General features: G+C 40.0%; 1 protein-coding gene across 3 annotated transcripts in view; it reads left to right on the top strand.

Moving 5' to 3' along the window:
- Positions 1–15984, top strand: part of NCKAP5 (NCK associated protein 5) — an 835293-nt gene that overhangs the window by 629729 nt on the left and 189580 nt on the right. For all 3 annotated transcript variants that reach the window (XM_025404545.1, XM_025404546.1, XM_025404544.1), the window contains exons 8-9: positions 4917–4955; positions 13845–13964. In XM_025404545.1, the coding sequence (XP_025260330.1) occupies positions 4917–4955; positions 13845–13964 (159 nt within the window). The remainder of the gene's footprint in view (positions 1–4916; positions 4956–13844; positions 13965–15984) is intronic.

The following is a 15984-nucleotide window of genomic DNA, read 5'->3' as shown; positions in this document are numbered from 1 at the left end:
TAGAGGTTGCAATAAGCTGAGATTGTGCCACTGCCCTCCAGCCTGGGTGACAGAGCAAGACTCTGTCTCAAAAAAAAAACAAAAACAAGGTCTTGATAGACAGAAATGGAAGACGATCCTACTTGTCACCTTCATATGTTCAAAATACTCATTTCTTGGAAATTACAGATGATCTACTCCTTGTTTGCCCCAGATTCTATCACCTTGGAGGCAGTCCCTGCATTTCTTCTCACATTATTTCTGCAGGACCCAGCAGATTCCTGCCCCACACTAGGTGCCTAATGCATATTTGTTGAATGACTAAATGAATGAATGGAGAGTATCAGCAGGAAATTAATTTCCAAATTAGTGTTTCCCTAAATCCCACATACATATTTAGACTAATTTCTACAGTTATCTCTTCAGAGATGAGCACTCATTTATTATGCACTAACCCAAATGATAATCCAAGGATTAATCAGCTGAAAAAAATAGTAGACCCACTTCAAATACTCTGATTTGAATTAGAAGAAGAGAACTTCATGGGCTTTGGATTAGGAAGGCTAGGGTTCACTGTTCCCCCTTTTCCAATGTTGTATGGGGCTGTGTATTTACCTCTTCGAGCTTCTTTCTTGTTTGTATCTTACAGGATTGTTTTACAAAGTAAATGAATAATACAGATGCTTATTGACTTACATTTATACATGTATATTATGTGGACACACACAGAAACACACTCACATATACATATCCCTCATGCCCTTACAAATAAAATCCCTTATTCTTAAAGCATTTTTTCTTAACTGCTTACCTGAACATGGATTATATTTTCCAAGGTTTGAGTGGCCTGATTCACATTTAGGGGTGACTGCTTTGTATCAAGTCCTGCCCTAGATGGTTTCACTGATTATGTCTATCATCTCATGCCTTTTTCACAACTTTAGAGGTAGGCAGCTCCTCTATTTTATGGATGAGAAAAGTCAGGTTTCTCTCCCATCCCCTGTGCATGTCAGTGTGTGAAGTTAACATAGGCACTGTTTTAACCCAAGTCGGTGTTCTCCATGCTTTCTCCTAGCTGCCTCAGTACAATCAGCCAAGCTCAGAAGCATAGAACACCTCTCCAAAGCACATTTTCAAAAACACGTGCTTTTCCTGATTAGATTTTTCAGTTACTTTGTTGACACGACAGTGGCTTTGCATGGTGAAATAGCTCATGAAAGTATGAAAGCAAGCCCACTAGCCAGGAGAGGACTGTCAAAGCATAGAGCCATTGGAGATCCTCACTCCCCACACCCACAAACCCGAAGCTTCTCCACCCTCCACCCCAGCCCTTGGCTGAGAATTCTCTCTGTGAATAAACTTCTTGGTGTGGCTTCTTATTCAGCTTCAAGGACTGTTTTGCAATAAAATAATAGACAACTTCACAGCCCCAGCTTTTCCTCCCTCTGCGCGCCCACTTCCAGGAGAGTGCATGGAGGAATCACGAGCCCTGGAAGTTTTTCAGGGAAGAAGAGCAAAGTTTTGTGTGAGTAGAAGATCAGCCATGTGTTAGAGGAGCCAGATTGTCTGAGAGAATTCTTACTGAGAAGGAAATACGAGATGTACTCAGGCGCTCTCCTTTCCTGTCTCACCTGCAGCCCTGCCTCACCTGCAGCCCTGCTCCATCTCCTAGGAGCAAAGGTGAGCGGCCTCCACGGACAGCCTAAGGGAGGCTGTACTACAAGCTAGTGGCTTAAGGACTGCCAGTTTTGCTTTTCCAGCGTGCTTCAAGTCCCTTGCAGCCTAGCCCAGCTGCTGCCCTTTCTCTGGAGAGGAAAGCTGGCAGATGACATTGGAAGTGATTTGTTCTCACTAGCTGGGCCTATAGGTGTGTGATTATTTGCAACCCAAATGCTTAGGGCATAATGCTAGGTTGAGAGCAGGGGCGCATTCCAGGCATTATCTTTTCAACCTAGTAGAGGTTGCAGGCACAAGCTCCAAGCAACTGTCCTATTTATGCATCAGGGAAGTTAGCTGTTAAAAGCGATAACAAAACCTCGGACACTGTCATTATAGATAGTATAGAGGAAAGCATCTGTATCATCTGCCTGTTCTTTTTCAAAGAACCAGCGAGTCCTTCTGGGTAACATAACCTCATGTCAGTAGGTAAAGAAATAAGGCATTCGTGTATCTTTGTTCAGTTTTCAAGTGGAGCAAACAATTTTCCCAAGTACATGCCAGAAGGAACTGTGTTAGATATAGAGTCTCTAAGCCTATAGGGCAACTGCTTGGATTGCGAGATATAACGTATTTCCTCCTGTGGGCTGTTAGAGTTAGGATATTAGTCTGTGTCTCCTGATAAATCATGGATAGAGCTGTTTTATGTGACCACTGTTACCAGAATGGTTTCAGCGAGAGACCGGTTGGGAGAAAGAAAAGAAAATATTGATATTGGGCAGTTTTATGAGAATGTAAATCAAATCCAAAGTTTGAGATCCAAAAGAAGTAAATTATTTATGGCATGATTTAACTTCGGTACCTTGTTCCTGATTCAACCTGCATGAATAGTTCAATTCTTCTGTTTTGTTTTGTTTTGTTTTATTTGCCAACAATAAAATAGATGATATGTAGTTTGACTTTGAATTCTTAGTTACTTATGAATTGGAATGAATGCTGGAAAACTGACGTTCACTCTTACGCTATTGGTCAATTTGCTTGGGTTGGATAACATTTATCACAGTTGTGGTCACAAACAAATAAAGTGATAAAGGAACATGGGGCCTCAGTTAATGAAAGTATAGTTTACTTTGGTCTATGGTAGTTCTGTAAGTTGTGCTTCACTCAAAAAAAATCAAAAATACCTAAGAATACGTTTTCTTTAAAATCATGGTTTCAATGAACAGCCTTTCTTTTTACTTAATGTCTGCAGTGTAACTTTGAAAAGACTTTTTCTGATGGGAAAAAAATCCTTCTTGTGCATATAATTTAACGAATCAATTACAGATAATCTGATTTTAGTCATTTCCTGCTAGTGGTGTGATTGCTTTCTAACCAAAAGTTGACGGCAGCCTGTGTTTTAATTTTCAATGAGACTTACTGGTAGCCAGCTGTCCTGAAGGATGTACTATTTCTCAATATTGAGTCAAAAAACAATTAAGCTCCATGAAAACATTCTTACAATAATCTGTTCCCCTATACTAGATAGAGAAAGAAGCACAAATAGTTGAGCATCACCAAAAATAAATGTGTTACCAAGAGAGAAATAACACGAAAGTGTCCCTCAGTCTTCAGTTGAATGTAAGAATTACCATGATGATTAGATGTTTGTCACACTGTGTTATAATTGTGTTTTTGCCAACTCGCTGCCAGGTATGAGCCTTTGAAGTCAAGGACCATGGCCCAATCAGCTAGCTTTGCAAGTAGATACTCAGAAAATTTATATTGGATAAGTGAAGGAAGAAACAAATGAACCAGAGTACCTTATATCTAGGATATTTAAGTATTCGGATTTAGTCTTTCATGCTGTCAATTTCAGTTATCACATTAAATGTTTACAGTTTATGTATTAGCTGAAACGTACCACCCACTTCACCTATCCACCTTAATTTTATCAATGGTAACCATGTAGCTACATAGCTTCAAGGTAATAGCGAAGTTTAGTAGGTGATTCTGTGCAAAGTGTTTTGAAATATGCAGATGAAAAAGAAATCTTAGCACAAATACATACAGTAATAATGAATGGTTACCTGGAGAAAATGCCAGATTCTTGAAACACCAGGAACATGTTACTGGTTTTACCTGTGGTCCTTAGCTGGAATTGTGTTATATGCCAGCTCCTAAACCAGTCACTGGAATTGCTAATATTGGCTTCGATTAATCAAGATTCACTGCCTTGGGCTGAGGAGGGATTTAGGTTCTTCTGCTGTCCCAAGCTGCCTGATACTTGAAGAAAATGAGGTCCCTGAAAATATTACAAAGAATTATGTTTGGTTGTTTACTGGAAGAAACTCAAAATAACAGTGTCTACCTTATTTCCCTCACATCAATGTTCAATAGACAGTACAGCTCCATAGCATCCTCAGGACCAAGCTTGTCCTTTTCTCTGTCCAAATATCCTTAATATGTGACTGTTTTTGTCAGGGTAACTGCTGAAGTTCCAGCCATTGCTGTACTTCCATTCCTAGTCAGGAAGATGATGAAGGGTGAGCCCCCTTCTTCTTTGAGACTTCCTGTAAGCCCAAGAGAATAGTCTGCTTATGTCTTATTGGCCAGAATTTTGTCACATGGTAACATTTCACTACAGGAGTAGCTGGGAAATGCAGTTGAATGTGCCCAGCCCCAGAGGACTGGGTTTGTTACTCAGGAAAAAGGAAAAAAAATGGATGTTGCAGTAAACAACTACCAGATTTTATTACAGGTAGCAACAACAAGAGGGTGACATAAGCGAAAACATTGAAGATGAAAGCAGGACATAGAGGAAACAACGAGTTGTCCCTATTGTTGACCATTCAACCTATCTCTATTGCAAGTAATATGAAGCAGTGAAATAGACAGCAAAGGAATAGGAAGGAGAGGCAAGGGGCATTGTAAATCAGTGAAGTATAGAAACTGTGTGCAGATAATTAGGACTGTGTTTGGCACTGTATCATTTTTTAGCCTTCTTGGAGTATATGAAAGGATATCATTTTTCCAAATATGGAAATGTGAAAGTCAAGGTATGAATGATCTTTTAAGTGTAGCCATCTTAATTAGCAACAGGGTCACCTTTGGAGAAAGCAAAATATTGCCTAGAAGGATAGGCTTATTATGAAAAGAATCAGATCTCTGGATGTAGAGGAAAGAGGCAAATGAGGAGCTAATTAGCTACAATAAGCTGCGAGAAACGTATTGGTAAATTAGAGTCAGTGCCTATAAAGTCTCGTTATTATAAATGACAACTTTTTCTTTATTTTTTAAAGGTAGCCAACCAAGTTGTTCAAGCTCTGCTTACTCAAAAGGTAGGTCACTTTCTGGCTTTGTTCTTTTCAAGGCACTTATGTGACTATATTGGAACTCACGTTGTTAAGCTAGGAAATTGTGATTGATAGATGCAATACTTTTGTATTTATTCGCTTAGTGAAAATCGTGTGTGTTTTAGATAGCATACGAAGTATCATCAGTGACCAGTAGAATTTGTATAAAAAATCCAAACTCTCGGTAAAATAATAGAAAGCCTTTTGAAGATGATTTTCATGTACCCACATGAGTAGAAAACCCATCATTTTTATTTAGTAAATACAAACTTTCAGGAAGTTGGTGAATTCTCCCAATTCCTATAAAATGAGTATCTTCTTTTGTACAGCATTAACGCAAGTCTAAAATTCAGCAAGAGATCCTTGAAGTTAGGGAAGTCATTTAATTTCCCTGAGCCCTAGTTCCTCTTCTGTAATGTGGGAATAACAGTTCCCACCTCCTGGGACTGCTGTGGTGACCCTACCAAAAGAAGCAGGTGGAACAGTTACTGCAGTAGTTTGTGGTACATATAAAATAGTGGTAACCACTGTACCTGAAATTTCCATACCTATGTGTTTGCTGCCTTGCCATTCTTCCTTCGGACAATATCAGATCACATTATCTAGGCACAGACAGTAAATGCAGGTCAGTTTTGCCCAAATTTGGCTGTTTCAGTGAATTTTATAGAATGTTTTCCATCTCTGGCCATGATGCTTCTGAGAAGCTAAATTTTAGTTCCCTCAGATTTTGTTTACTTTCATTTCTATCTGTGAAATAGAGACTTCTCCCAAAGAAACTTTTAGATCCTGCAGCATATTCAGGATGATGTGACAAATGGCAGCAAAATAATTTATGCCATTTTGATTTTTTTAATTGAAAATAATTGTATTGGGGTTGACTGCTTCTCATGGAGATATTTAAATATTCTTTAAAATTTATATGTTACAGGCATTGTGAAACTTTTGCTAGACTTTCTTGCCTACTATTTCTGTCAAAATGTCATGGTTCCTTCTAAAAATAATTTTAACTGCTTCCAGTTTTACACTAACATGCCTAAATAAAGAGATTTGAGTACCACTTACGTAGAGTTAAAATTAGGCTCCATTGTGAGCAACAGAGATCCATAATGAGGTGGCTTAAATAAGTTACAATGTTAGTTCTTTCTCACGTATAAACCGACAGGTAGGCAGAACTGGGATGGTAGCTCTGCTCCATAAAGTCCACGGGGTCCCTAGCTTCCATCTCTGTATTTCATGGAACGTGGCCCCATTTTCAAGGTCACTTCATGGTCCAAAAGGACTATGCTAGCTCCAGTCATCACATCCACACATTCTAGCCATCAGAAAGGGAAAAAAAAGCTGAGGAATATGAAGAAGATAAAGGGCATACAGCAGCTGTCTTTTAAAGGACACTTCCAAAAGCTTTCATACATTACTTACATACATCTCCTTGAACAGACCTTACTCACACAGCCACACCTAACAAACCCTGCAAAGAAGTCTTTGTTCTGGGTGTGTGCCCGGCTGAAATTACTTTGGAAGAAGGTGAGAAATAGATATTGGAGGACAAATTGTAATTGCTGCTGCAACATTTTTGAATGCTTTTTCTTTTTTGAGGCTTTAATTTCTCCATTGTTTGTCTCCTGCTTGAAACTCTATGATGACTTAGTTACAAACCTGAGGAATGGGGAAGTACTATTGCAGCCCTGTGTACAACTGTTGAAAGACTTCTCATGCCTGCTTTTGTTAATGGTGCCTCAGGAAAGAGACAAGGAAGCCGTCTGGTACGATAAAAAGAAAAAGGGGCCCTTCAGGTCAGCTACAAAAAAAAAAAAAAATAGCTACACAAATCCAAGTAATAACTAGTAAACAGATAAATCTACCTTGGTACAGTTAAGCAGTGAGACACAGAAAGACGTGCTACTGTGAGATAGCATACCTCAGGGACACTATGAGGCAGAAAGAGATGCTGGGGGCTTTTGGAGATTTCAAAAGAATCATGTTCTGCAGAAATGTGTGCCTCCAGATTTTATGGGAACTGTAAAATTGCTGCAAAAAGACTAAAATTTCTTTTTAATTAAGAGCACAATATAAAATATACAATGCACTCCAAATGCAGATGAGAAAACTAATTCCAAAAAGGAATGTAGGTCGCAAAGATGAAACAGAAAAAAATCTTGAGTGATTTATCCAAGTCACCAGAAGATCCTTGAGGTGAAATAATAGGCATTACTGTGCAGTTTTAGAATATGTCATTAGTTATGACACAAAGGCAAATCTGCTGTGGCTTCAGCTCCTCACTGGGCAGCCAGAAATACATTTTTCATGGCATATCATGAATTGGCCCAGACAAGCATCCTGAGGTAACACAGTCTATTGATACTGATAGAAAAAAAAAATATTTCCATTAACTTATCAGTTTCTGTTCAGTGTACCTAGTCAAGTAATTCAGTTTATCTCAAAAACCTGTAGATTCCCTTAAGCGAATGGACTGTACCCCTTTAGAACAATAATACAAAAGTGATCATATTAAACCAAACTTTCTTCCTTTGATGCCTCCAAATCATGGGTCCAAGTCTACAAGTGTGAGTGAAATCAATAATTCAGGTTAAACTCATATTGTTATCTGAAATGTATTTTATCTTCATTAAGTCAATTACACTTGGAGAAAATGTAACTCGTCTAGGTTCTTCAGTGTTTGGAGTTTGTTTTTTGTTTGTTTGTTTTGTTTTTGCCACTAAGCAAAACACAGAAGAAAGGCATTTTCTCTGCAATTATTTTCATTCATATCAACAGTCTCAGGCTTATCTGCATGTTCTTTAGAGGAACCACATATTTTGATGGTGTGTTTTCTTCACTGACATGGAATAAAGCTGGGTATGGTAGAATCCAGCCATTCAGGCAGACCCAGAAAACAATTTTATAGCTTGTAGCTGAGAAAACTCCAAATTCCTGCCTATTTCCCTTGTAAAGGTGCAATTGAACCATCTGTGTCCACTTCTCCAGCAGTGATCTGTGTGGTATCAGGCGGCTGCTGATATTTAGCAGGCATTTACAAGCCTTCAGACCCCACGTGCAGCACTTTTGTTTATATATATATACTTTAAGTTCTAGGGTACATGTGCACAACGTGCAGGTTTGTTACGTGTGTACACATGTGCCATGATGGTGTGCTGCTCCTATTAACTCGTCATTTACATTAGGTATATCTCCTAATGCTATCCCTCCCCCTAGTTCAACCATTGTGGAAAACAGTGTGGCGATTCCTCAAGGATCTAGAACTAGAAATACCATTTGACCCAGCAATCCCACTACTGGGGATATACCCAAAGGATTATAAGTCATGCTGCTACAAAGACACATGCACACATATGTTTATTGCGGCACTATTCACAATAACAAAGACTTGGAACCAACCCAAATGTCCATCAGTGACAGACTGGATTAAGAAAATGTGGCGCACACACACCATGGAATACTATGCAGCCATAAAAAAGGATGAGTTCGTGTCCTTCGTAGGGACATGGATGCAGCTGGAAACCATCATTCTCAGCAAGCTATCATAAGGACAGAAAACCAGAAACGTGCAGCATTTTAAATGCACCAAGTCGTTTTGATCTCAAGGCAGCCCAGTGAGGTAGGACTAAAAAAAATAGTTTGCTCATAGTTTCAACTGCTGGGCAGTGGCAAAGCCCCTGCTTTAATTATGGCTGTTGCACTGTAAACCCCACGCTCTGACCCACTCCTTCATTCTTCCTCCACAATCCCATTCAGTCACTTGTTTTTCTCCACCCCACGCTCTGACCCACTCCTTCATTCTTCCTCCACAATCCCATTCAGTCACTTGTTTTTCTCCACCGTAGTTCAGTAGGACAGAGAGAGATGCCATGAAAATCAACAGATGGGTTGAAATCCAACCGTCAGTTATGATCACAGGGAATAAAATAAAAGGCAGGGTAGCCGCAGGACTTCTTAAAACTTCTGGAAGTATTGCTGATCTTCTGTAGCAGGAAGAGCATTTAGAGTTTGGTATCTGTGGAGTGAAACCGACTCTGTATATTTGGGGTCAGGCTTTCTCAAAATCAATCTTATTTTTAACTCCCCAATTCCCCAATTTCTAGGAGCCTAAATGAGTATTTAATCCTGAGATCGTCAACGAGCTTTGGTAATGGGCTCTACTGGCTTATAATTATATGAACTGTTTAGCCATTGCCCTTATTAAAAGTGGTTTAATCTGAAGGCTTTTAGGGTGGAGACTTGCAGTATGTATTTTGCCACAGGACTCACTACTTCCTGTGCTGTATCCCAGTTCAGTCAGACTTTTATGTCACCTGTCTTGCCTTTTAGGCATTCGATGTTGAAGCCCTGGGTCTGTCTGAGATGTGACCAGCCTTTTCCAGAAGTGGCTTTTCATTTTACAAAAGCCTTAGCATTTGGGGGAGAGAGGGATATATCATTGAAAGCCACCAAGAAGGGGTGTGACAAAAGAGGCTGGTGGTTTTGGTGGCCATTAGGCTTCAGGGAGGGAACAAAGTGGCACTCGAAAAGCCATCCCATGAAGCTAGTGAGAGATACAGTCTTTTGAACAAAAGCCCAGTTTTGTGCAGTGCCTTGGTTTACAAATGAGGAAACTGAGACCTACTCAGAAGCAATCACTTCTTCAAGGTCCTGTGGACAATGAGGACTAGAGCCCAGGTCCACTAAGCCCCAATTCCGTGTATTCCCAAGATAGACACTGCCTCTGAAATAGATATACCACTGTCATGTCATTTTTACATGATAAAATCAGATTTAAATAGTTTTCAATGACACTCCAGAGATCATATTAGTATATGTCCTGCTTCTAAGCAATCAGCATTTTTAAAAATGTACTTTGGCCTAGAGCTGATAAGGATTTTACTTTTCAGTACGTGAAGTAACTGTACTCCTATAGGTACTGTATAGCAGTGAGTCCAGAATCATCTTTAGCCCAAGCACAGGGGGAATTTATCGGGATTACAGGGTGTGGATCCTCCAGGGAAATTATGGTTTGGGATCATTAAGATGCAGAGATGCCCATTAGACCAGTGTATCACATTGCTCAGCTATAACCTTTTAAGTCTCTGTTTCCAATTGATAGTAACATGAATAGTGCAAGGAAAATGGGTCTGAGTATTTTCTTGAACCCAAACACCACTGTACTTTTTTTTTTTCATGATGTGAAATGTAGTCAAATCTTTGGCATTATTCCTCCATGATAAATATTTATGTCGTGTCCCCATTTTCTTATCTGAAGATACAACCTTATATTTTCAGTGAGGTTCTTTCTTTTCTTGAGACCTGATACCTGCCAGGAAGTCATAGGAAAAAAAGAAGGGTTGTGAGAGAAGATACATGGTACAGCCTCTCCCTTGAGCCGTGATCCCAGACCCTGGCATCTACCCAGAGGAGAGTTCTTTTGTTTCTAAAGCCTTCCTTGGGGAGGCTGTTCTAGGTCTTGCCTCTGAACTGACAGGGTCAGAGTCGCGGCTCTTGCATCCAGCCTAAATGTATCATGCAATCATGCATTCCTTTATGTCAAGGTGTTCCTGTTGGGAGCACAGAGGAAGCTAAGAGAGCCAGCTGCCCCCTCCACCCAGGTACTGTAATAGTGGTCAGCGAAACAGTTGTTTCTCTATGTATAACCATTCTGGTTGTGTTTATGCGTGTGTACATGGGCACACGAGTATATTTGTTTACAGTTTATTGGGAAGGCAACTGTCTGGCATCAGTTACTGGTGATCCACAGCTTGTCTGAAGAAAATAAGAATATTAAAAACAATGCAAGCGATTCTTTCCTATCTCCAGATTTTCAGACCAGCTCATTTCTGTTTGTCGATGGCCATCAGGTCAGTGTCACATCCGTAAAGCCTCTGTCTTCCCCGCTGCTGTGTGCTGAGCTGGATGTGCCAACAGTGATGAACAGAGAGTTCCCAGGGTCGATAAATTGTGTTCCCACTAATGAACTTTTGCTATACCTTAAGTGATAGTAATGGCCTTTGAAATTTGGGCAGTTGTATAATGACTCTCTATAAAGTACATTGATTTTTTTTCTTTCATTCCTTCTTTTTATTTCATTTTTACCCATCTGAAGAACTCTTTCAAGGTCTTCTGTTTTGCTGCTAAAAATTGTGGTTACTGTTGCCTTCAGGTCCCCTTTTACTTGCATATCCACACTGTACGCTTCCGTTTCCGTATCTCTACATTGCAAATGAGGATGATTGTGTTTTCCCATCCAATAGGTACTATTACTATTTATCTGCTTCACAGTCAAGTTTTATTAATTACTTAATTAGTGGTACTAAAAACAATTAGTGTTTGGGAGCAGAGAGTGTTACATACATGCTAAGAACAAAAATCATGAGACACAGAGGTTGAATTCTAAATAAAGAAAGCAAGTTTCACCAGTCGTGGTGGCTCATGCCTTTAATCCCAGCACTTTGGGAGGCCAAAGTGGGCAGATCACGAGGTCAGGAGTTCAAGACCAGCCTGGCCAATGTGGTGAAACCCTGTCTCTACTAAAAATACAAAAATTAGCTGGGTGTAGTGGCACACACCTGTAGTCCCTCCTACTCAGGAGGCTGAGGCAGAAGAATCGCCCAAACCAGGGAGGCAGGGGTTGCAGTGGGCTAAGATTGCAGCACTGCCCTCCAGCCTGTACAACAAGAGTGAAACTCTGTCTCAAAATAAAGCAAGTTTCATCTTTTTTTTTTTTTTTTTTTTTTTCCGAGACTGGGTTTTTTTGAGACTTTGTTGCCCAAGCATTCAGCTGGGCGATCTCGGCTCACTGCAATCTTTGCCTCCGGGTTCAAGTGATTCTTGTGCATCAGCCTCCCGAGTAGCTGGGACTACAGGCGTGCACACTTGGCTAATTTTTATATTTTTAGTGAAGATGGAGTTTTGCCATGCTGGCCAGGCTGAAGTTTCACCTTTTAATTTGAGCAGTGAGTGGGTCCCCACAATGGCCTCTGCCAAATGGCATGTGTGCTTAGGAGTATGAAATGTGCACTCCTGATCCTGCCCTGCTGGATCTTGCACTCTTGCATGTCATTCTGAATATGTCATTTCTTTTCTCTGCTCTCCATTTGTGGGCACTGATCAGTTGAAAACACCCTATACATAAGCTTTACCCATTTAACTAAAAAAGGCTAGGAGAGTTGAAACTGCAGCGGGCTATACCTTGGCCTGTTTCTTTGACCCCTTTAAATAGGATTAATACTACTGTATAAGATGATGCATGCTCATGAAGCCTCAGAGGAGGCTTTACTAGCGAGCTCTAACTTCACCATTAGATTAATACAAGGTTATGGCAGGCCCAGGTACCTCTGTGACTCCTATTTAGGCCCTAGACATCAGAACTGTGACCTGGGCTCTCCCTTGCTTACAGAGCCTTAAGTCCAATAGCTACCTGCCCACATCAGAATACATAAGTCTTTGAAATAGAAGTGTTGAGAAATGCTCTGTATCACACCAATCACTAGAGAATAGAATTTGCAATCATCATCCCGTTTGGCAAAATAATTGCAAGCACTTATTAAGCTCCTACTATATGTGGCATCGTGCTAGGTAATGGAATGAAAACCATGTAAGAGCAATATGCTGGTGTGGTTATTTCAGTATCTTCTTGTGCTCGCCTGGTGAAAAACGCGTCGTGTAATTGACAAGTCTAGAGCACAAACGATAAAGTGAATACTGAGTAATATATGATAACCGTCACAAAGGAGGCATTGAGGGCTGATGGGAGTTCAGAAAATGGAGCAGGTATTGAGGGATGCCAGGTAAAAGGTCAGAAAGGTGACAAAGTTTGAACTGGACTTCAGTCAAAGAGCCAAATGTGGACCGGAAGAAGAAGGTGGATAAGAAGGAAAAGTGGTAGTGGAAAGAAAAGAGAAGAAGGTAGAAGGAATGCGTAGAGCTTTAGAGAACAACATGCCAGACCTTTGTTCTCTGCTTGGTGAGAACAGAAGACTTTTTTTTTTTTTTAACATCAGGAAGTAGTGAAAGATAGCTTGAAATGCAGAAAAGGGTCAGCTTTTGAAGAGCATTGAATTTGGGTTTTATTCTACTGGGTCTGCCTTGAATTCCATCAAAAAGGGCATAGATATTTAAGTACCAGAAGTTCCTTTATTGCAGTCAGTTTGGAAGGCACTTCTTGTACATCAACTTCCTCCATGAGCTGGGGAAAAGGTCTCTGTGGTGTTTGAACTATTCAAAAGAGCTGCTCCAAACAGATGCCAGAATGGGCTAAGTAGTGTGCATCTTCCCCAGCACTGAGACCAGAAAGCCCCAGAAGATATGGAAATCCACGAGTTCAGAGGATGGGCAAGTTGCAAGTGGCCTTTTAAAAGCCTTCTCTTCCGTGTTATCTCTCTTCCGCTAAATGCATCACTGACTCTATTAGCCCCAGTGCCGAGAATTTCAACTTGTTTTCACAAATGACAACAAAAAACTCCATCAGAAATGATAGTTTCTTTAGCTCATCAAATCTCTATTCACTGCAGAAACATCGTTGTTGTCCTTGTGGCTTGTGATCTATGATTGCTTTTGTAAAGACAATGAAAAGGCAAAATATATAGGTGGAAACTTAAATTGACTTTATATCGCTAAGATTTACTGTCTTCAAAAATAGCATGCTAGATTAATGCATTTCTGATTTCAAGGTGCTTTGTTTTAAAAAAAAAAACTGGTCTTTGCACATAATAATTCTATTAGACAATGGTCTGTGGAAGAAAACGTTGTATGTGATTTACTTCTGGGGGCTTTGAAGAATGAAAATACTGTTTTTTACTAATGATCTGAGATATATAAAACATGGTTATAACATGCAAAGACATCTTTCAGTTATGGACTTTTTCTCCTTCGATGTGTTTGTTGTAGGATCTAAGAGAGGAATGTGTGAAGTTGAAAACAAGAGTGTTTGATTTGGAACAGCAGAATCGAACACTAAGCATCCTATTCCAACAGCGAGTCAGACCCACTTCTGATCTGCTCCTCCAGGTATGTGTTTATCTGAAAAACAATCTTTGTTACTGAAATGCTATTGACAGGAAGTTACTTAAGTTCGGAAGTTAGCAACATCTTCATGAGCAAGGCATATTGCATCAGAATCCCTGTTCTTTCCTCTCTCAAGATATGTCATTAAATTTGAATGTGCCTTAAGTTCTTGACTTTCTAAAGCTACATGCAGATAAGGAAATGCTCTAACAAATAATAAACAGGCAAAAGAGACAATCAGAAGATGTCCTGTAGTAAACTAAATGGAACCATGGAAAGAAGTTAGGAAATAATTGTTTTAGGAACCAGCATTAGTAATCTTGCATATGTGATAAGCAAGGAAGAATTTTATGTAATGCCAAAGCACATTTTTTTAAATTTCAAACTCTTTATAATCAGAAATACATGTGGGGGTTGTTTTTCTTTCATATCTCTCTACGCGGAGTTCCTTCTTATAACCGAACGCCTCCTGTTTCTATCTCAGTATTTTTACAGGTTGTCTTTTTCTAAGTGCTCTCACTGAACTATTTTTTTTACTTGCCTTCATAACATGGAAAGCTGTGGAAAGTCAAGCCATTTGAATCGATTTGAAGCTGGCCCTGACAAAGCACTAGAGAATATGTGCCCCTGCGGGGAAAACACATGAATGGGGAGAGGGGTCTGCAGGGCTGGCCTTTGCTGTTTCCGATGTTTGTGATCCTATTAATGTGTATATTTGCTCAAGCAAGCTCCCATGAGCTTTGCCCCAAGCCCGTCTAAGGCTAAGCTGTCAAAGGCTGCATCGAGGTTTCACAGGGGCAGTGTGCGGCGTACAAAGGGCAGCCCACCACTGCATGGTCTAATTGGCTGAGAGGAAGGTCATCCTCCAGCCTCTGGTCATCTGGACGATACTGTCCAGCACTATAACCACTAGCCATGTAGGGCTATTTAAATTTTAATTTTAAAAATTTAAATTAAATTTAAATTAAGTTCCTATGTCCAACGAGCCATACTTCTAGCCATCAAAAGCCACATGTGGCCAGGGGACTACCTTAGTCAACCGCGCGCGTGGAGAATATTTCCCTCATTGTGGAAAGCTCTGCTGGACGGTATTTTTCCAAATGATCCAGATTGTGTTGCTAATTTACTCTCTGAATTTTGGCATAAAAATCTTAGGACTCCTCAGAGAAATAATGGGAAATTGTAATTCATTTCAGAGAAAGAAAGATGTTTGGTAAGCTGAACATCAAAATGTAATTTGCCCCCCAAATTAAAGTAAAACAGCTCTCTGAATTATAAAATAAATCTCATCTCCTAAATTAATTTCCTGTCTGCCTTATATGTTTGAACATAATTCATAATTTATGACTCAAAAATTGTGTGGGGCGGGAGGGAAGTCATCTATCTCTATTCTGTTTTCTGTTCCTGACCACCATAAATATTTGTCATAGGGGATCTTGCATTTATAAAAAGTTGTGTTTCTTTCATAATCTCATCATCAAGATTCAATATTAGAACTACTTTTTTTTTTTTTTTTTTTTTGAGATGGAGTCTCACTCTGTCTCCCAGGCTGGAGTGCGGTGGCGCGATCTTCGCTCACTGCAAACTCCGCTCCTGGGTTCACGCCATTCTCCTGCCTTAGCCTTCCGAGTAGCTGGGACTACAGGCACCTGCCACCACGCTCGGCTGATTTTTTTTTGTTTGTTTGTTTTTTGTATTTTTAGTAGAGAAGGGGTTTCACCATGTTAGCCAGGATGGTCTCCATCACCTGACCTTGTGATTCACCCATCTCAGCCTCCCAAAGTGCTGGGATTACATGCATGAGTCACTGCGCCCAGCCCTCTAGAATTACTTTTAAAAACTGTTGCATGTTCCTGATTTTTTTCTGTTCTGCATGTTGTAACTTGAGGCTTTTCTGAAGTAGTGTTTAAGACTCTGCCGTCCCTGTTTATGAATTGTGATCATTTATTTGCACGGTAAACACACGTGCTATGGATATCTAAGCATTTTCCTTGGCTGTCACAAATTTCTTAAATTCATACCC

The sequence above is a fragment of the Theropithecus gelada genome, chromosome 12, assembly GCF_003255815.1.
Source record: "Theropithecus gelada isolate Dixy chromosome 12, Tgel_1.0, whole genome shotgun sequence".
NCBI lineage: Eukaryota > Metazoa > Chordata > Mammalia > Primates > Cercopithecidae > Theropithecus > Theropithecus gelada.
The sequence above is the reverse complement of the archived record's forward strand: the minus strand, read 5'-3'. Positions and strand labels throughout refer to the sequence as shown.